Source organism: Crocuta crocuta, unplaced genomic scaffold, assembly GCF_008692635.1.
Source record: "Crocuta crocuta isolate KB4526 unplaced genomic scaffold, BGI_CrCroc_1.0 scaffold193, whole genome shotgun sequence".
NCBI classification, from domain to species: domain Eukaryota; kingdom Metazoa; phylum Chordata; class Mammalia; order Carnivora; family Hyaenidae; genus Crocuta; species Crocuta crocuta.
The window spans coordinates 1,726,173-1,748,403 of record NW_027529624.1 but is presented as its reverse complement, the minus strand read 5'-3'; the positions used below and the strand labels follow the sequence as shown (position 1 = coordinate 1,748,403).

Below are 22,231 nucleotides of genomic sequence, written 5' to 3'. Positions count from 1 at the left end.
GGCCTCTTAGTGGCTCTGGTGTGGTTTTCAGCCCCTCGTCATTGGGCCCCTTCCAACACAGCAAAGCCTCGAGGGAAAAAGGGCTTCAGGGGTGGCCTGTCAAGGTTTACTCTGTTATTACTGGAAACAGAAGTCTAATTGGTGGTTGTTAAAACAAGGAACTTACAAACAACTGCAGAAAAACAGAAGGCCAGCAGGACTAACTCAGCAATTCTGACCACTTTCAATTACAGTATTTCTCAGTCAAACACCTATTCAAATGTAAAATCTGCTATGTTTTGAAATATCCACCTGACACAATTTTTTCCTCTAAGGATGTCTCTGTTTGGAACCCATGCTTTCTAGGTCTTTGTTAACTTAGAGAATAGAGAATTTTCTAAACAGATAGGTGATTTCCCTCAGAATGATCAGAATTACCTGGCATTGTTTTTGGGAAAAAAGTTGTTTAAGAAATACAACCATTCAGTGGCACTTGAATAAAATGTCCCATGGACCATCCCGTTCCCCTATTAGAGGTAGGGCACTGGGGAACTCAGCCACTTGGTGCCTCAGTTTCTTTGGCTGTATAAAGGGAATATTCAGATCTCTGAAGTGTTTTCAAATCTCCAAAACACAGGCGATCTTCTGTGTTAACTCCCAGCACCGACTGCAGGATGGTGCTCCACGACTAGCTGACGTCTCAGCCTCCTTCACTGGTTCTGAGCTCCAGGTGGAGGCCATGGCCTGCCCGATAGATGGTGCAGTGGTCCGGCCTGTACTGAGCACATGGGGGCTGTTCTCACACTGGCCTCCCGAGTGTTCCCTGAAATAGTGTGCCACACACTGGAGGGCAATGGTCTCCCCGGCGAAGTCGGTAAGTGGCATTGTCCTATCATAGGGAATGGTCAAAATCACTCTAGAAAACCCCTTAAAAGGCCCACAAGGTACAGTTCAGGTTTCATGCTGTGGTGCTTAACAGCATCCAGTACAGCATACCGTTGATTTTAATAACTAGAAAGGAAACCAAAGACCCAGCATTCAAAGCCCTCTGCCCCTGTAACACCTATGGAGCCCCTGAAATGACTGGAGACATGTGGTGAGGGCTGAGGAAGGCTCGCTCACCTACTGCATGCCCCTTGCCCATTCAGCGTTGACTGTGAAGCCTCTAGGATTTTTACCCCAGAATTAGAGCTTTTATATTGTGAAGTGGACAAAGTGGGTTAGGTTCTCAAGTCAATGACAAGCCTGGCTCCCAGCACATCCCTCCTTTGGGAAAGTCCCAGTCTGAAAAAGTTCTGGGTAAGTTTAACTTACATCCAGCTTCCCAACGTCTTCTGACCCTGGCACTTGCTTCTGGGGTGTATGGTACTTACTAATCTTCTATGAAACAGGTTCAGTGTGACCTGCCAGCACTGGAGCCCTAGACCATTCCTCAAAGCCTTTCTGACTTACTTTATAAACAATCCTTAGTACAGATATCTACCTGCCTTCAGGGCAGAGGGATTCAGAACAGATGAGAAATAAAGATGAAGAAGGTTGTCAGATTAAAAAGAAAATGGACAGCTAACACCCTGGCAGGAATGGAAGGCACAAAGAAATCACAAAGCACCCATGGCGCTATTTTCAGGTGTTCGACAAATATTATTGAACGGTATGATCACGGAGGTTCAAAAGAGTAGCAATTGGGTCCATAAGAGAAGGTGACATCCTTGGTAAGTTTAATGGTAGGAATACATTACATTTCACCACGATGAAAATGTGTGGGCATCTAAAGGCAAGACTCAATAGCTGGAGAGATACCCGCAGCAGGNTCCACTCCCTTCACACACTGCTCCTGTCAGGCCTCTCGACAGAGGCCATGCCAGCCGTTCCAACAGGCTTCAGATCCTACAGAAGTCGTAAGAGTCTTGAGTTCTGTCAGCCAGGAAGGCATTGTGGGGGGAATTTAACCCGAAATGTTCTTTTTAAGGAGGAAAGTCTAATGAGTTGATTTCAAGATACCAGAATACAAATAAAAGTTTATCTTTTAGGTCACATCCACTTGTGAATCAAATTCAGTACAGGAACGAGAGACTGCACTCTGGTCCATGTTGGTGGTATCCCTCCCGTGGCCCAAGGCTCACTGATCCAGGCTGTGGAGTCAGTCTTCAGTGAAAGAAAGCTTCTCCATCTTTGTGTGTGTTTGTTTGTTTTGAGGGAGAACATTTAAGAAATTTGCAGGAGCAGGGTCCTCAATCCCCTCTGCTTCCCACGGCGCAGGGCACAGCGTCGTCCTCCGTAAGCAAGCGCCGCTTCCGGCCTCACTCATTGTACTTGGACAGCTTCAGCCGGGGGATGATGTTCATGGACTGCAGCTCCTGGAAGAGCAGCTTGCAGGCGTAGGGGATGCGGAGGGAGGACACGTGGCAGGAGGACTTGCAGTAATGGCACCTGAAACCCAAGTCTGCATGTGTTAGAGGGACGGGAACCGGAAACTAAGGCCTGCGTGTAGAAGCGCGAAGTTCTTCTACAAAAGGCTACCACCACCCAGTCAGTTCTATTCGCCAGGGCTCAGTCCCACCATCAAATATGCGCAGATATGTGCCCCCACCCCCCAAAAAGCAGCATCCAAAGAAGCAAAAGAAAAAACCAAAACAAGTATCACTCCTGCAGTTGTAAAAGCATGCAAGTTTCATCAGTTACTACCATGCTTCTAGACCATTCTCTTTAAAATGCAAAACATCTGCCTATTTACTTGTTTTGAATGAGGCCCAGAAATCTGAGCCATCTCAAAGTTATTCAGATTTTGGCTTTTTTGTGTGGAAAGGTTTTTAAATCAGTTCAATCTCCATGTACTTGATAAAAATCTATTATACTGTACTATTCAAGGCAAGATCAATTACAATTTGTCCCTGTGACACCTGAAGTGTGATGGGGAAGATAAGACTTTCCTACGGAATGTGGTGTCCAATCAAATGCGATTTGTTTTTCCAGTATTCTTCGAGCTTGGCTCTATTAGCAGGAGAAGCTACTGTACTTTCGACGTGCTCTCGCTGTGAGCATATTCCCATTTGATGCCTACAGCAGCCCGTGCTCCTAATCAATATGCCTGCTATACCAAAGAGGGCTTTCTCTTCTCTTCCTTCAGGAAGAGCTAGTTCACTAAACCTAAGTTTTAAATCAATGGCTACAAAAGATGAAGAATTCCCAGGAAGAAAGTGAACTATCCTCTGAGGTTTCAGATGAACACAGGACTTCATCCTGTATCTCAAGGGTCTGGGGGCAGTCAACAGGGTAGGTAAATGAGTGCAAGAGGAATACAGACCGAGGCTTAGAGGATTCAGTGCTGACTGAGCACTGGAGGGGACTCCAACGTGAGCAGCAAAGGCCACTGTGGAGGGTAGTAAGGCAATACGAGTGAAAATGTAAATGTGCACATTATTTGATTAATCACAAAGTGACAAAGATGAGTGCCTGCGAACGCTCACGATGTATAACAGCACAAAGCAGGAGACTGCTCAAATGTCCCAAAGGAAACTGGTTTGTAGTTATAGGACATTTATACAGAACCATACTGAGCAGCCGTTAAAAATGATGATGTAGACCCACACTTGTTGAAATATAAAGGTGTCCAGGACACACTGTGGAGTCAAAAAAGAAGTCTGCTTAACAGCCTGCTTACCAGGAGGTCCTCAGATGGGTTTCAGTAAATATGTGAAGCTCCCAAAGTCATATGTAACAAGATTTTTTTTCTAAAGATTTTCTTGATACATTATTTTTTTTTAAGTTTATTTTGAGACAGAGACAGCACAGGTTGGGGAGGGGCAGAGAGGAAGAGAGAGAACACCCCAAGCAGGCTCTGCGCTGCCACTGCAAAGCCTCATGTGGGGCTCGAACAAAGCCGTGGAGACCATGACCTGAGCCAAGCACTTGCTTAAGTGACCGAGCCACCCAGGTGCCCCAATACATCATTGTTTAAGAGCTATGTTTTTAATGTGGCTGGTTGACCTCATTTACTCAGGAATCATGTTGATGCTTTAATTAAATTGGAGAAATGGATTTAACTGGAGCAACTTCTTGCTGACTCTGTCCATGTCACTCTGTGACTTCAACCCAGGCGTATCTATTCAAAATTTCCATACTTGCTGGCTCATAATCCAGAAAACACACTAACCTCTATTATTAAATATTTCTCCATCACTTAAAATGCTCCTATGCATATGTGTATATGCATATATAAGTGCATATATTTATGCACATGTATAAATTAAAAGCTATTAAATTATCTTACCCTGCGTCTGAACAATTTCAAAAGGAAGAAACCTGACACAACAACAATTACATAAACTGACTTTTTAGGGCAAAGGCAGCAGGAGGAGGAGGTGGATGTGGCTTCACAGGAGAAATGACCGTCCAGCAAAATGTCCTCTATGAGCTAATTATCTTAATAGGGATTTTCTTTTCTCCGCGGTTTTCCTTCCAGACCTCTCTTTTGTGACTTATGCCCATCATGTCTTCTGCAGAAAAGTCTGGCTGTAAACATCCCCATAGCAATGCCTTACTAATGTGCAAATCACTGACAAAAGGCCAGTTTCGAGGTTCTGAACTGCTCTAATTACTCAGCCTCCATTGTGCTGTTCATTAAAGNCCGGGCAGGAAATGATGGCAAAGCCACGGCATCATTATGCTCCTCTGCCAGCGCGGCACAGGCGGACGCTGCTAGACGACCACACTGGGTTAGGATTTTTTTCTGTTGGCAACAAGGGGACAGGCGGGCCACTCAAAATCAGACACACAGCACATCCAGGTCTGTTTAATTACAGGAAAGACCTTGAGGCGTGTAACCTGATTTAGCTCCTTTTCAAAGGATTGCTATTAAAATACACAAGGAACATAGGAGCTTCAAAATCAGGCACTGCCATCACATGATCTCTAGATGAGACAGAAAATGAAGCAGGAAAGAAGAATTTAACAGAATAATATTGGGATCGATGATTGCTTTCATTAGTTTCCCTGAATATTCAGAGAAAGAGACAGGAAGGCTTTCAAAGTATGTGAGTAAATCTGGTCTACTGCGCTCGCTCGCTCGCTCTCTCTCTCAGGTGGGAGGCACAGGAAAAAAATGCAGGGAGGATGGAAAAGGGAAGGAAATTTTTTTACCATTTGAGAGAAAGATCAAATGAGTGAGCGGGGGAGGGGCAAAGGGAGAGGGAGAAAGAGAATCCCAAGCAGGCCTCGCGCTGTCATTGCAGAGCCCCGTGTGGGGCTCGATCCTACGAACTGCGAGATCATGATCTGAGCCAAAATCAAAAGTCAGATGCTTAACCAACTGAGCCACCCAGGTGCCCTGGAAATTCTTTTTTCAAGTTTCATGATCCCTATTATTAATAAAATGACTCTTCTGTATCACCCTTTCAAGGTAAACTACTTAAAAATCCTTGTGCTACATCTGAAGATTTCAGTGGAATTGGTCCCAAGCATCTTCCTATTACACTTGCGTGGCTGTTGTTACACAGCCAGGACAATAAAAAGCAAATTTCATATGCATTTCAGAAGATGAACAGACATCTCAGAATTGAGACAACCCCTCACTCCAGTCACAGGTATAAGAGCGAGCCAGGATTATGCTTAGAACAATAACGTCACCCATTTCGGCACCCTCAGGAAAGGAATGAGCCGCAAATGCCACCTCTTGTTTGTTTTAAATGAATTGATTTCTTCAGACAAGTCTCATCAACTCTTCTACACCAAAAACCATTAAATAACTGGCTAAAAGGTTCTGTCATGAGCCTAGCAAGGTGCATACACCATGTCCTAAGATGCCCTTCACTCTTGATTGGCTTTATTCAGAATAACTGAGAGACTGGAGGCTTAGGATAGCAAGAAGTGCCCGCTTTGAGGGGAGACTCAGTGGGGAAAAGGTGGCCCAGGTATCCCTCAAACCTGGCAAGGATCTCATCTGGGCCCAATTCTATCTACCAGGAGAAGGCACCTCCCTAGGGAGAAGGGGCTCTCGGAGTGCAGGGGAGGGGTGGTGAGGGAGTAAAGACTGTCTCCTGTCCCTGTAGCACCTGCTTCGGACCTTGTGGGACCTGGTCTCTGACAGAAAAGCAAGCCGAAGCTGGCAAGCTACAGACCCTCCTGCCTACAGGGTAAGTCGGGGCTCTGGTTTGGGACTAGCCTGAAACACAGCAGTTGTTCCTTGGTGGGAGAGTGGAACCTTTACGAGGAAGAAAGGCCAAAAATACATAGCTTCATCTTTTACGCTGGCCTTTGTGTACTGAACTCTGCACAGAAGTGACAAACTTCAGGATTTACATCATTTGCCTATTCGCAATCCTCCATATGCAGGGTCAGTTATCATTTAGCAACTGTTTTTCACTAAGCAACCACCAGGCCCAGGCTGGACGAGGCGTAAACAAGACAGAATGCAGTTAGAATGAACTAGAAGATAAGTTCCTCTGAGCAGCCATTCACTGGTCTTATTCACCCCTGTATTCTGGGGCCTAGACAGTGCCTGGGACTTAGCAGCCTCTAACTGTTGGATGAATGACTGAGACAGACCTAGTTGCTGTCATCGTGGAGTTCACAGTCCAAGCGTAAAGCAGTTTGCTACCCAGAGAGCATAGCAAGGGTCAGGGTCCCTGTCCCACCTCTGTATGATCTGGAGCACTATATGGGGCTATTTGGGTCTGAGGTTGAATAAGGCCATTCGACATACATTCTCTAAAATGTTTCTAGTTATAGGGGCACCTGGGTGGCTCAGCTGGTTGAGCATCTAACTTCAGCTCAAGTCCTGATCTCACGGCTCATGAGTGTGAGTCCCATAATGGAGCTCTCTGCTGTCAGTGCAGGGCCTGCTTTGAATCTTCTGTCTTCTTCTCTCTCTGCCCCCTCCCCACTTGCACTCTCTCAAAAATAAATAAATCTTAAAAAATAAAAAAAAAGTTTCTAGTTACAAAATGTTATAATTCTCATGCCTAACAGTGAATCTGCTAGGATTTTTTTACAGGTGAATAGTGTCACAAAAGGTGTTTGAGGGGCACCTTGGGTGGCGTCTGACTCTAGATTTCAGCTCAGGTCATGATCTCACAGTTCGTAGTTTGAACTCCATATTGGGCTCTGTGCTGATGGTGCGGAGCCTGCTTGGGATTCCCTCCCTCTCTGTCTGCCCCTCCCCATCTCTCTCTCTCTCTCTCTCAAAAAAAAATAAGCAAACTTAAAACAAAAAGGTGTTCCTGATGATACTGAAAAGAAAACAAAGTCTATACTCCTTGGGTACTTAAACTCCAGTGGTGTAGAAAGCAGAACATGGGGCAGACAAACTAAACAGGTACATATAAAATCCCCAGTTCTAGGAATGCATGGATGGGGAAGGTCAGGGAATATGTGGGTGTGCTCCAGGGTCCGTTCTGGAGCTGTGATTTAAGAGCAAGGGGTGTGATGTGAGAGACATATGGTATCCACTTACCAGCCGGAATACCCCAGAAGTCCACACTGCCCACACACATCAACCTCAAAGGCATCACTTGAAATCATTAGTCTCTCTAGTAAAAGCATGCTGGCTCCATAACCGATTAAACAGTCACGTTCCATCTCCCCAAGACGCAGGCCACCATCACGAGATCGACCTTCAGTGGGCTGCCTTTGAAACAAGTTAGACAAACGTGTCATTTTTAGGTTAAACAGAGCATCACACGCTGGCTAAGAGCACGCGGTTTCAGAGAAGGGCTCATCCGGGTCCAAATCACTTCCCAGGAGGGTGACCTGGAGCAGGCGGCTCAGCCACATTTGCAAAGTGTAAAATCTAAGGCTCCCAAAGAGCCTTAAATGAGAGGAGACGTAATACTAGGGATTCCTACTGTTATTATTAGGAGTGATAATAAAAATAATTGTGTAATACTGTATGACACAATAAATTAATATATAATCATATATATATTACTACTGTCCTCACGATATCATCATTATTAGGACAGCACAGTCCCCAAGGCAGGAAGACGGTCTTTTGAGTCTTTTCAGGGATATTTCAGTTCTGTTATTTCAAAGTGGAGAAACTAAGCAGAACAGACTGTGGAAGAAACCTGGGTCCCCAGAAGTTAACGGCAGGGCTCCAGGGAGAAGCTCTACGTTATTAAGAAACAAACATGGAATGAAGCAAATGGATTTTTATAAAGTTTGGACTGGATGACGAATCACGTGGAAGGACAGAGCCTGAGCCAGATGGGAAGTTCCCCCACGACTACAGGCATGAAAGTGTCCCCCTCCTCCTTGGAGGGGGCAGTCTGGCTGGGAGCCAGGAGTCCCCTGAATGGATTCCCTGTGGCTGGTGTATCTGCTGTGCTTGGGAATACTTTAAAAAGGTTAAAATCAGGGATTCTGAAATCACACAGGCAACGCCACCCAGGCCGGGATGATGCAACGTTTAAGGAGGAAAAAGCGAGCTCCCTGGCTGGCTGATTTGGGGTGACACTCCTTGAGCAGGAGCGGACCACAAACTCTCATCTGCTCTATCCCACAGGATCTTTTGCTCTTTGCTGTCGCTGCCAATTTCCCAAAGAGTGAGAAAGGTAAACAGAGCAGCAGCCAACGCGTGCTGAAATCTTACCTTTTGTTGTTGCTAAAGGTTACATTAGGAACTAGATTTAAGTTGTAGATTATTTGCTGAAAGACATTTAGATATAAAAAACTTACAAATAGTCTAAATGAGCACACTATAGTAGAAACTTCCTCACTGAGCACAACTTATGTATGTCTTTACCTGAGGACAGGACACCTGGGGTAGAAGGGTCCCTCTCTCCCTGGCCACTGGGTAAGGGAAGGTGGCCTGATCACACATGGGCAGAACCTAGAACGTGAATTTAAACCAAGCTGAGGTAAGGGACTATGTGTGGGTAAATGCCTCCGGCAGTCTTCCCACACAATGCACTAAAGTACTAAAGTAGTTAAGTTTTTTACACAACAAAGCAGAAACTGTTTTGACACCTGTTACTCTGGACTAGTTCTTGGAAGTTATAACTGAAATGGGGGTTCTGCAGGGACTGTGCGCAGGGGAGAGATACACCCAACTCAAGCAGGGTCTCCCTGCTGGGTCACTGGTGTCCTGAGAATCTCAACTTCTCTCCCCTCCTCTGTAATTCTGGGCACACGTATGTCTATCATTTCAGCAGGTATGTGCATCTGCTTGGTTTTAAATGGTCACGGGATTGAGTCCTCTACCCCTCTCCCTTGGTCTAAAAAAGTAAACTCACACATTAGCTGCTTCATCCCCAACCCTGCCCCCAGTGTAACATCTAAGCCGTGCTCAGTGAAGACAGGCAGGAAACAGGATATTTGTTGAGCATCCCCCATGGATGGGCACTCTGTACATATTCCATACTCAAACATCTGACATTCACCACACACCATGAAGTGGGCTCCGTGTCATCACTTCATGTAGGAGAAAAACTGAAGCTGCGAGAAGCTACGTGGTGTGTTGGAGGCTCACGGCAGAAACACAGGCGGAGGTGAGTTCACATCCCTGTGTCTCTGGCCTCAAGGCCTGTGTTCCCTCTCTGGGCCCGGGGTTCCTCGACCTCGGCATAAGCACCATGCTGAGCTGGATAATTCTTTGTGGTGGGAGCTGCCCTGTGCATTGCTGGGCATGTAGCAGTATTCCTGGCCTCCACCCACTGGATGCCAGTAGTTTCCTGTCTCACCCAGCTGTGACATCCCAAGATGTCTTCAGACAGTGTCAAATGTCCCCTGGAAGGCAACCTTGCTTGTGGTTGAGAATCACTGCCCTGGACTATGCTTCTCCAACGAGTACTAAGCACATGTGATGTAGTACTAAGAACTAAGTACTAAGAGCACGTGAAACAGGACCTGCTATTTCCTTTCCAACAATCACACCCATTCATCCACACGCAGACACTGTGCTTGGCATTGAGAATGTGCTGGTGAATGGGGCACAGGTGGGCCTCCCGGAGCTTATTCGAACGAGAAGGCCAGTGCAGGTGCCTTATGCCCCAATAACAGAAGTTTTAAGAAATGAGTTGTGGCTTGGGCTCCCAAACAAAGTATATATGTGTTTTCTGTGTATAAACGGCAACTCACAGGTGTGTCCACATGTGTATCCGTGGTGGGTGTGTAAGTGTGTCTACATTCTTATATCCAAACCTTTTTGAATAAGACCACGTTTGCAAACAGGTACACAGTCGATGACTGTGATAGGTGGCTGCTGGGAAGGCCTACGATGCATCTGCTCTTGAGACTACGAAACGATTTTTAGGCGGCTGCTGTTTTTTCATGCTGACTGGACATCTATGATGTTTGCTGATGCTCAGAACTACAAATTTTGACATCTCAGAGAAATAGAAACTTCAGGGAGTCAGCTTATTGCTATATCTGGGCAAAGCAGGGTAGACTCAACTCCATTATAAATTCTTTTCGTACATGCCTTTTCTCTTACCTGGTAAGAACGGCTCGCGGTCCCCGGGCCCGGGCATGCATCTTGTCCAGCACCATGTGCTTCAGTTTCTGATAGTACACCGGGCCAAAATAGATGTATGCTTCTAAGGGCTCGCTGAAAGGAAAGAGCAGAGTTTGGGGCTAAGGAACCAAGTTTGGGCTAACAACAGACAGCCTTTTCCAGGATCCCTCGCTGACAGGGCCTCATTTGTTTCCGACCAGGTTTATGAATGGGAGAGAATGATTTTCAGCATGTGCTGAATAAAAAGGGAAGATCTGAAAATATAAAAATACCATGGATACTTAGAAGACACACTGTTTAATTAAGAAATAAAACCTTAAACAGACTGTGAAAAAGTATGTAGAGGAAGGTCCCTCCTTCACCGTCCTCGCCCTCATCAGGCCGCTACCCTTATTGCCTGGACTCTTGCACACAGTCCCTGCTTCCGCTCATACCCCTGAACAACCTGCTTTTCACGGACAGGCCAGAGCGCTTCCTTCTAAAGCGTCAATCACAGCAGGTCATTCTGCTCTATATACCAATGGTTTCCTACCACACTCAGAATTTGTATCATCCAAATTTTGTAGCAGAGCAATAAGGTCTAACATCATCTGGTTCTTGCCCACCTCGGACTCCTTTCCTGTTCCTTTCCCCGTTGCGCATTCCACTCCAATAACACTGGCCTCTTCATTGTTCCTCAAATGTAGGAAGCCTGTCCGCCTCAGGGCCTTTGCACTTATACTTTCCTTTGCCTAAAACATTCTTCCACCAGGTATTCACATGGCTGTCAAGCAATTCACCTCCTCAGATACTTTCCTTTCCCTCACCACCTTATCTAAAGAGGAGTCCTGCTCTCACCTCATCACCGGGCCTCCACACTCTCTCAACGCTTACTTCTGCTTTGTTTTCTTCAGAGCACTAATCACCACTTGGTATTATAATCCGCATTACTATTCCCCCGATTATTTCCTGTCTTCCCCGCCTGAAGTAAATGCAGGATAAGCACTCTGTCTCTCTGCCACTGTGGCTCCAGCACTACTGACCCTGTCTGGCACATAACTAGTGCTCAGGAAATGTCTGTTAAGACAGCTAACTGAATGCATCTTTTGAAAGACTGTAGTAAAAGTTGGTGAATATTTCAGTGCTTTAACAGAAGAAACCTTTTTTCTTCAGTTTGGAGCAACAGCAGGCAGGGGATTAAAGCCTCTTAAACAATTTGAACTGCCTCAGAACTTCCTCAAAAGAAAGGGGGTTTTGTGCCCTTTACTTCATATGCCACCCAGGGAGGATGGTACCGTCATCCTTATTTTTAAGATGAAGAAACAGGCACAGAGGGTCTGAGAAGTTTATAGGAGCTGAGGAGTGGGATGCAGCAAATCCAGGGCTCTCCCTGCCACACTGGCCCATCTCGAACCCAGTACACGTGGGCCATGGCATGACGTGGGAGTGGCGAGAGCAAAAGCTATGCGGTAGAGACACATCAGAGCACTTGGCCCTTCCTGCTTGGCCTGTCTTCCACCACCTTCTAGCTGTCCAGCCACCTCCTGGCTTAAGGACAGCCAGATTCTTGGAAGACACAGAGTGGGGTGCAGGGCACAATGGACACGGTGTCCAGAGATACCACTCCTGTCCTAGCTCTGTCACCCAGTCATTACATGACCTCTTTATCTCAGTCTTCCTAGTACAAGGGGGTCAGACCAAGGTTCTTTCCAGCTCTGATAATCAAGGTTCCAATCCTTCACAGCACGGCTGCTCGTGGTAGAATTTATGGAACTCTTGTCACCCAGTGCCACTCCATCCCCAACTGAAGAGAGCCGTGTGCAATTCTCCTTCCTAGTTATGCTCAAGGATGTGGTGAGGGGGTGAAGCTCGTGGGTGAATGTGTCTGCGAGCCCTTCGGGGAACTTTCAACTAACAAGCTAAACTAATGCTTCTCAAACTCTGCCGCTGAGATGAAGGGCAAACACATGAAAACACCAGCGGGGATGTGGCAGAGGTGCAGTCGGAACCTGAAACAATCCATCATACGCAGAGAATAACCCACCCAAATCCTTTAGTAAAATGATGTTCAGAAGGTCCATCAAATCCACTCATTGGTTCTGCACACTTTCCGGTCAACTTCTGCATTATTTCTGGATGAGGAGCAAAGACTGAGACCATCAGTTTCTCCATGACAACTGTGATTTTTGAAATAGATGTCAGCTACTTCGCTGAATCACTTTGGAAATTGACCATTATTCTTTTCCTGTGTCTCAGGCACAATATGCCTAGGGAAATCTATGTTATCACAGTTGGATAGATCATTGTAGAAAGCACTGATATTTTTAAAAGATACAGATTCCGACCATTGTAATCCCATCTGGCTGGTCTACATGCAGTGCTAAATCAAGCCCTGGGTCCTTACACATACTTTCACGCCCAGTTTCACTTGTGTTCAAGTGGGGTGAAGCCTCAGAAAAGCAGTATAAACACCATGTCCCAGAGTCTTATCTGGCATAAAACACAATGTGTGTCTTAACTTAAGTAACTGATTTGATCCTTTAAAACCATGTGAGTCAAGCTTCCAGAGCCTGTCCTGTTTCTCCCTGGGGAACAGGAGGAACCAGTGCCCGGCTCATGAGAAAGTGCTTTCCCTTCTGCGGCCTCACCTCAGGTGAGCGGAGGTCTGCCCCTTGGAAATGTCAAACCCACTTCTCCTCTGCGTGAAACACTCTTCACATGGTCTACTCTTCTCATCCTCTGTATCTGGTGAAACACCCACCTCCTCAGATACCTCTCCTAACCCATTCTTTCCCTTCATTTTGGTGAGAGCTATTTGTACTGATTTGTTCTCGTTCCTTTATTGAGCAAATATTTATGGAGTGCCCGCTGTGTGCAGACACTGGAAATAAAGCAGTCAACAGACAGGACTTGCTCTCACGGAGGAGGCGGCAGTACTAGGCAGCATTATCACATGGGGTATCTGATAATGATGAACGGTACAGAGAAAAATCAGGTAGGACATGGGCAATATACTGGGGTGTAGTTTTCTTTTTTCTTTTTTTTTTAATATTTTTATTTATTTCTATGAGAGAGAGAGAGAGAGAGAGAGACAGCGTGAGCTGGGGAGGGTCAGAGAGAGAGGGAGATACAGACTCTGAAATAGGCTCCAAGCTCCGAGCTGGCAGTCAGCACAGAGCCCGACGCGGAGCTCGAACCCACGAACCGCGAGATTATGACCTAAGCGAAAGTCGGACGCTTAACCGACTAAGCCACCCAGGCGCCCCATGGGGTGTAGTTTTAAATTAAGAAGTCAGGGTAGGTCCTGTTAAGAAGTTATCTTGTGTCTTATTTTTTCAGTAAGTCTAGTAACAAACTTGAGTGGTCAGCTCCCTAGTTCAAGGACCCTGTTTATTTTGTTTACCATTACATACTTAGTACCTAGCACATGTTACATGTTTCACAGGTCAGTGAATGAATAGAGAAATGCCAGGCCTCAGGCTGCAGAGCACTAATTATCTGATATTCATCCTATTAATGCAGAGAAAGTTCAGTAGCTACGAGGTTTTGCATTATATACAATGAAAAGTTGTATAGATATCCTATTTTGGTAAATGAACTCTTTTCTACTTTTTAAATGATCGCCTCACCAGGAAGAACAGCACTCCTTAATCAGTCACTTTTCTGAATTTGGATTTCCTCCCCTCGGTGCCGTTTTATTGAGATACAACTGACTTCTTACGCTCTGAGCAAGTTCAAAATGAGCAACATGTTGATCTGACCCACTTACATACTGCAAACTGTTCAGCACTGAGGCTTTAGCTAACACCTCCATCGCAAAGTCAGTTTTTCTTATGTCCAATTTCTTAAAAGAGTAAAGCTTCTCATAAGGTATACCACAAGGGCTCTGATCTCTTATCCTAATAAAATCATGTTTTCCTTTAAAGGGTCTTAAAAGCGTACTTACCCTGTGATGCCAGATGTAACGTAGTCTTTCCCGAGGTAGTTATAACCATGGCGAACGAGGTCCTCACACACGTCCTTCACTTTACTGCCTCCAAATGCGGTGCCATAGTGGAACCTGCCGTCCAACACGCCAGCCTTGCCGGCCAGCAGCTCGATCAGCTTGCCCACCTGTGGGGTCCAACAACCTAAGTGGGCACCTTCCTGGGGCACAGGAATCCTGTCTGTTTAGCTGCGGCTCCTTCCCTAAACAGCTGTGAGACAGCAGAAAAGTCCTCGCTCTCTTTCTGTGCGACACGTGGGATCCAAGTTTATGCCCCCAGAGCCCCAAGAGATGAGCACTATTCTTTCCCTCACTGTATGGATGAGGAAACGGAAGCACAGAGAGGCTGAGCAGCTTTCCCACGTCACACAGCCAGTAAGTGGCAGAGCCAGGATTGCAAAGCAGTAACCATGGAAGGGAGACGCGGTAGGGTCAACCCAAGAGGTTCTTTTTGCTGAGGGGCACGGTGTGGGGTGGGATGAGGGGAAGACTGCTGTCGAAGGGAAGGGCAGACACTTCTACACTTCTCTAAAGAGTAGCCTAGCACTGTCAGGAGCTAGGAACCTCTTCATTTGGCAAAAGGGTCAAAGGGCCCTTTCTAAAAAGAATGTGCAGGCCCCCATGGCCAACACTCTCCACGAACCCACAGCTTGCCTTCTTCCTGAAAAGCGGTACCTCTCAAAAACATACTGACCGTCATTCGTGATGGGAAGCCGTGTGGGTTCATGATGATGTCCGGGCAGATGCCAGAGTCACAAAATGGCATGTCTTCCTGAGGGACGATCAAGCCGCAAACACCTGGGGGGACAGAAGATCTCCGCCATGTAACAGACACCGGCAGAAAAGAGACCACCGTACTTAACGGGGATCTCCCCGCTGTGATCTCTATTGTGGTGTCCACGGTCTCCATCAAGAGTCACAAAGGCAATTTCCAACAATCCTGCCAGGTACACAATCTGAAAACGGCTGTCCCCTAGAGAGCGTTGTAGCCTGTGGGCTGGCCTGCTGGCATGACAGCGGCTGCTGCTGTCAGGAGGCCCCGCCCGACCTCTCGCACCATGGAGGCCCAAGAACGATGGCTTTGTGGCAATTTCACTCATTGTCAGCTAGTCTGTGATCTGCTCTGCACCGTAGCCCAATCAGAGGAAACCCACTCCTGTCACACGCAGAACCACCTGAACGACAGGTGTGTCCCCACTATGGTTTTAAAAAACTGTGACAAGGAGGATCCGTGTGAGGCTGATTTGCTAACAGGGCAACCAGAGCGCTGGCTGGTGGGGCTGGTTTTTGCCAGGGCTTCCCTGGCTGAGCCTACACTGTCCTAAGGCATTCTAATTCCTATCGCTTATAACACATTAGGAAAGTGACCTTTGACTGACGCCGTAAAGTTGAACAAGAAAATTAAATGCCAGATTACTCTTGGAAGAAAAGACTGGAGTCAGAAACTAACTCTAGGAATGAAAACAGAGTAGAACAAAAACCTACCAGCTCCCATGCACACTACTGATGGTCCCTTAAATTAACTGTATTTTTATTACTCTCTTATTATTCCGACCTGTAAAGGATTTTGTTGCTTAATCCCTCTGATTTCATTTTCTTGGTAGGAGGGATGGGGCATCAGTTAGATTGTTAACCGCAACCTACATAATTTAAAATTGGAAAACTAGTGTACAATGGCACTGGATGGAGAAATAAAATCCTTTTACGTTTACAAAGATAAAATTCCTTTTCCCTTGTATATAAAGTTATCAACCGTGTACACTGACTGCAGAGAAACTGCTCTCAAGAAATTCTTCATTCCTCAGTTTGATTTCTATATAATTACTGCAACTATTTTGAAATAAAATTTTTGTGATGTGTTCTAATCACCAAGAGCTAGAGGCTAAAGAAAAAGAAAGCCATGTGCTTTCAATATCGGTTATTAATATTCCGATTTCCAGTGGCTGCCAACAATATGGTAATTAGGTTCGTGGTGTTGAATTCTAGATTATGTATATATGTACCATAATTGACTTTTTGGTTGAAATGGTACTGTTTATTATTATAAAGAACGTATGCTTTCCTACAGGAAGAACAGGAACAATCATTCAGTTCAGTTCAAACTCAACTACAAGGTCTTGGAATTTAAATCAAGCACAGTGTGTGGCTCCTTCTTTCTTCCCTCCCAAAATCCATCTTGTCCACACTGAAATTATCTAACAAACACTAGGGCTACTGGGAAATCTACTCTGAAAGAGATCAAATTGTAAATCTAGGTGCACCGACAACAACATTGTGTAGCAGTGAACAAAATGTTAAAAACGGCAATTTCTGCAGAGGCCGGTCCGGGGACGTGCTCTGGGGAGAATGTCACTTTGGCTGGTGAGGAGGTGGAGGCTTTGGCTATATCCCTTCAAAACAAAACCAAAGGAAGATCTCGGCACCCTTCAGTAGCAGTGCGCAGGGGGAAGGCGGCGTCCACCCCCCCCCCCCCNGCGGCCCCCCCCCCCCCCCCCCCACGGGAAGGTGGGAGTGAGGGGAAGGAGGGCAGCAGCTCCGAGGAAGCAGGGAATACTTATATGGGGGGAGGGTAAGGAGAGAGGTAATTTGCATTTTGTATTTTTAGTTTTAGTTGACATGTTTAATCAAGCCAACCTAACTTTGCTATGAAAGTGAAAGCAATGCTCCTTCCCCTGAAATCAGAATCTCTAATAACTTTGCTTGAAACCTGATTAAAATGTAGTGTGGTTTTCCTTTTTGGGAAGTAACTGTATCAGCCCCTTTTTGACGTTGCATTTAAAAACACATGTAAGTTAACTTCGGGATTTTTTTTCATTCCATTATAGGAACTGCTTTGGCCACATCCGAATCAAGGGCACCTGTAAGCCAAAAATTAAATCTTAGCTAACTTAAAATTACTTTAGGCTCTGAAAAACCCTTTTATATGCCAAGATGGTTCCCATAGCAGACAGCCCTGTGTTGTTTGTTTTGTGTGAAAGTGAATGATAAAAGATCCATGAAATCGACACAGAAAGCCAGAACAGCAGAAAGAACTGAGGGCTCTCCATCACTGGGGCTTCTACCCTCTGCTGACTCGCGGAACAATGGAAGCTACACATCCAACTGCAGATCTAACACAGCTGTGCATTTCATTAGATGAAGAGCACTAGTGACACAAGTAAATAATTAACTTATTCTGGTCCGCTGACTGTGCTTATGAGACCAGTCATAGCTGACAGATTTTAATACAAGTTAACACAAAGAAACCATAATGAGCTTAGAAGTTAAAACAAAATATTTAGACAGAATTTGATGATCTTGAATCTCAAATGAGACAGATGATTTTTAAAAGTTTGTATTTTACGGAATTCATTAGGGGTGGGGAGAAGAGAGCTCGCAGGCTTAGAACCACACTTTTCTTTTTTTTAAAAAGGTATTTCTTGGTTTCAGAATCATTCCAAAGCTTCATCAAAGCAAAGGGAGGTTTCTTTTCTTATTTTCAAATGAAACATTAAAACTATTTTCTCTGAGGATGGAGGCAGAAAATCCCTCCCAACATTTAGAACTCTTAAGAAGTTATGGTCACTTTCCTTTAATGTCGGTTTAAAAATGTAAATGATATGCAGTTGGCTCCAGTGTGTTAACACTCCCCCGGATCCTTGAAAAGACGATGGACGACAAATAAACCATATCTAATGGAAGCTGTTGTTGAAACAATTACCGATTCCTACCTTAAATGCTTACACAGCATTTCAGATTTTAAAATAAAATTTCATCCCCTGATTCACACTGGTGTCTCAACCCCATTGTTTATATAGCACAACCTCCTGGCAGTGAAATGCAAATACATCAGTTTAACAGGACCCAGAACATGTAACGGACTTACAGGGGCCAACTGGGAAGTAGACCCTAGACTACAACTCCAGACCTTTTAGGAGATGAAAATAGGTAACAGGGAGAAACGGGAACACACAAAGTCAGAGCACAATGGATCCGCAGATACCCCATCGATAATGCATTATTCCATCAACATCAATATTAATTTCAAATTGTAAAGGTGAAGAAGTTAGGGAGTCTAAAACCACAAGTCTGACCCCCCAAGCCACGCGGGAAAGGCAAACCTGGGGGCCCACTGTCACAGCTGTCTGTGTGTCACCCCCTAGGCACTGGAGGGTCTTACGCCAATTTGTTATTTCTATTTCCGTAGCCTCGCAGAACATATAAATCATTTTAAGAATAGGTTTGCCCAGTGAAAGTTCAGTTAATCCAATGAATCATTCTTAGAAAGTATTTCTAATTATAAACAGCAAATGACTTGTTCACAGTCATTTTTGGCTTTTTTTTTTTTAACTAGTTTTAGTGTAATGCACCGTTTTTAATAGAAAAAAAATAAAAGACAAAACAAAAGATAAGGAAAAATAAAAGCATTCTAGTAACATGTCAAGATAGGAAAGGGAATAGAACTGGCAGGAGAAAACTGTAATGACATCTTTGATTCAAGAGCTGTTTTTTTTTTTTTTTTAAGTTTATTTTGAGAGATAGCGAACGAGCAAGCGAGTGCTGAAGGGGCAGAGAAAGAGGGGAAAGAGCGAGAATAACAGGCAGGCTCCAAACCATCAGCATAGAGCCCGATGTGGGGCTTGAACTCACAAACCGTCAGATCACAACCTGAGTTGAAATCAAGTCAGACACTTAACCAACAGCCACCCAGGCATCCCGAGGGCTGTTTTTGATGTGACTTCAGTGTGTTGAGAACGGACTGGCAAATGGTTTTCTATTTTGCTGATAGCCAGGTCTCATCTGAATATCACACTCTGCTTCACTTTTTAATTGTTTTAATAAAAAATTTTTCTTTTGATTTGAGAGAGAGGAGAGAGGCAGCATGTGCATATAAGTGGCACTCGATCCCACAACCCTGAGACCATGACCTGAGCCAAAATGAAGAGTTGGACACTCAACCGACAGAGTGTTTTAATTTTTACCTAGCAAGTCTACCGTCTCTGTGTAAGCATTTTTGGATGACGTAGGCCACTCTGATGCTGATACCTCAGGACCCTTCCTTTCCTGAGTGAGGAAAGAGAACCCTCTCCCTCAGTCACCAAGCATATGCGCTGGGACGAGGGCTGTGCCAGAGGTGGCAGAAGGGGGCTCAGGACTCAACTCCACCTGACAGGTGTCCTGTACAGATGTTAGTGACTAAATACTGAAAGCGAAAACATTTATACAATTCAGCTGGTGACATTTGCACGCTCTATATGATGCAGAGCGTACTGGGTGGTGGGTTCTGCTGAAATAATACTAATCAGAGGCTAAAATGATCTCCTTTGACCTTCTGCAGGTAGTTACCTCTTCGACAAGCTATTTATTCTGCAGAGTTTAATGCTCTCTGCACGAAGGAAGGGCCAAGTGCTGCTGTGAGTTTTCCCTGTCAGTCCCAGTGTAAGACAAGTGCTGGTGTTTAGTAGGGGCAACTGCTCTGCCAAGCCCGGTATTAATGAGATTCACAGATTTGGGGGGCATGGGGGTTCCATCTGCAGAGGGCTCATCACCCCTGGACTCTCAGATCTAAGGCAGAATATCAAGGAATCAGGGGACCTTCATTCGACTCTATGAGGTTCAAGTCATACTGTGTTCCTGTGGGAGGGAAAGCACCACTTTATGGTGTGCCTTGGTTGTTTGGTCTTTGTAATGGGAATAATTAGCACCCATATCATGAGGCAATTGTGTTAGAAGAAAAGATGAGCTAATGTCTGAGAGGTACTTTAAGGTCCTTGGAGAAAGGCAGCATCTAAATACGAGGAATTATTATTATATAAGAAACCTAATTACTCTCAGCAGGAAGCAAACTAGCAGAGCAGAGGAGACCAGCCTAATGAATAGAAGGAGCAGTTGCAGTGGCATGAACTGGATGAAGGGGCCCAAGAGAAGCTCACTCAGGCCGGCCGTTGAGACCATCTCACATTATCAGGATGGGGTCTCCTACCAACTTCATGACTCACAGGCCCCGGGGTGCGTTCCAGTTTGACCATTTGTATCAAGTAAATCATGTTTTTGCTTTGAATAAACTCATCTCCGTAAGACTCTACATATTCAGAAATGTAAATCCTTAAATCAAAATGTAAAGGCCAACACAGGTGGTTCCTCCTTTCTTCCTTCCCTCTTTTCCAGTTACTGAATTAACCTTCTTTTATTTTTCACACCACCACCTTAAATAATCCCCAGGGGGAGGGGAGGCGACAAAAACTGTTGAATCATATTAGCTTTGTTTTGCCGCTGAATCACTTCCAGATCTATCACATCTCTTGCCATATCCCAGTTGACATAATTTTAATTCGGCTCTTCCTTACATGTTAACAGATAAATAATGCATAAGAAAACTTGATTAGCTTTCTTATTAAAACATCACTCTAAATGAGAGGAGGCGCTAGAAGACAATACAGTTTTTACACGGCTTTCCCATGAGCAGTTGAATGGTTTGATGTGATAAATTTGCATAGTCTGAAGCACACAAAGGGCTGATTAATTGAAACCCTTACAATGCTTCTGGAAGCAGCTATTGTAAAACAATAACCATAGGAACTTTACAAAATACACACGGCTGAATGTGTCAAGAGCTTAATAAAATGTGTTGAGGCTACACTATTTGGAAACAGAATTGGAGATTTTTATTCTGGGCCATAAAACACTAAACACCCTAATTTCAAAGCTTTCGTTGGATATTTACTGAAAGGTCAGAGGGTTACTAGCTAGCTACCCAAGACACAAATTTGTTCTTAAGAAAGTAAATTAAATAAAATCTTCTTACAGTTAAAGGGTCCATGTGGACAAAATAATCCTGATTTCTAACATAAGAGTTCTCAGAATCTGTTTTCGGACCGAAATTCTGAAGGGTCACTTGGCATCCTACACCTCATTTGGGGGCTCACACTGTTAGCTCCTTCGGTCCCCTTCTCCCCTCCCACTTAGAATCTTTCATTCAAGCAGGATCAAGCGAAGTAGGGAGCCAAAGACATCCAGACTTTGAAGCTTCAGTCTAGCAGAGAGGATTTTAGGCGGCCTCAAGTGCTACATGTGTACAAGGTACTATTATTATTATTTTCAATCAGAGTGTTTTTGCTCTCTGGTATGAGAAAACAGAATCCAGAAAAAGGAAATAAATTAAGACCTGGAAAAAGCAAAGTTTTTAACTGAAGCCTGTTTAACCAACGAACTTTCCTCTCAGCCTTTCTGCCACACAAAAATTGATGCTTTCTTACTTTCCACAGCCTCTTTCTCCTAACCATTTAAGGATTCTGTAATGTGCTTGGGAAGTCACGGTAGTTTTTCTTTTCTTCTAGTAAACATTCAACCAAAATCTTAATACATTAATTTAGCAAGTTGTTGAATAACTTTTACTAATGCAAAACAGAGAAGCAAGTGGCCTTGTAAAACTGTTGCTGACAAGACAGGGTCACAGAGGAACCTTCCAAACCACTATATCTGTAAATATGTGATCCTTATGAACCAAAGATACTCCGAGCCAGTCCATGAAAACACTGTATTTTGAGAAGACTATACTTCTATTTTAAAACAAAGGTTGGCTTTGCTCTGTTTAAACTGGCTGTCTGAGGATTTAGGGGGAGATTCTGAGGAGCGCAGGCCATTATCTCAGATTTGCAGTTATTAAAAAGCTTCTGTTTGCCAGGACAAACACTCTTGCTCAAATACAGTTTTTCCTCTCCTCAGGAATACTATTTGGTATTGCTGCCCAATTCTGTGATCTACGGGACCTTTGTTGGAGGTGCTAATCCTTTTTCACATGAGAGACTGAGAAATGTTCTTTCAGGGAAGTGATATATTTTTTCCCCCCCCCCCCCCCC

General features: G+C 44.7%; 1 protein-coding gene across 3 annotated transcripts in view; it reads right to left on the bottom strand.

Moving 5' to 3' along the window:
- Positions 1–1,796: 1,796 nt before the first annotated feature.
- Positions 1,797–22,231, bottom strand: part of POLR3B (RNA polymerase III subunit B) — a 102,287-nt gene continuing 81,852 nt past the window's right edge. For all 3 annotated transcript variants that reach the window (XM_077762003.1, XM_077762004.1, XM_077762005.1), the window contains 5 exons: positions 15,088–15,191; positions 14,355–14,521; positions 10,409–10,522; positions 7,430–7,603; positions 1,797–2,409 (listed from right to left, as the gene is read on the bottom strand). In XM_077762003.1, coding sequence (XP_077618129.1) covers positions 2,280–2,409; positions 7,430–7,603; positions 10,409–10,522; positions 14,355–14,521; positions 15,088–15,191 — 689 coding nt within the window. In that variant the 3' untranslated portion in view covers positions 1,797–2,279. The remainder of the gene's footprint in view (positions 2,410–7,429; positions 7,604–10,408; positions 10,523–14,354; positions 14,522–15,087; positions 15,192–22,231) is intronic.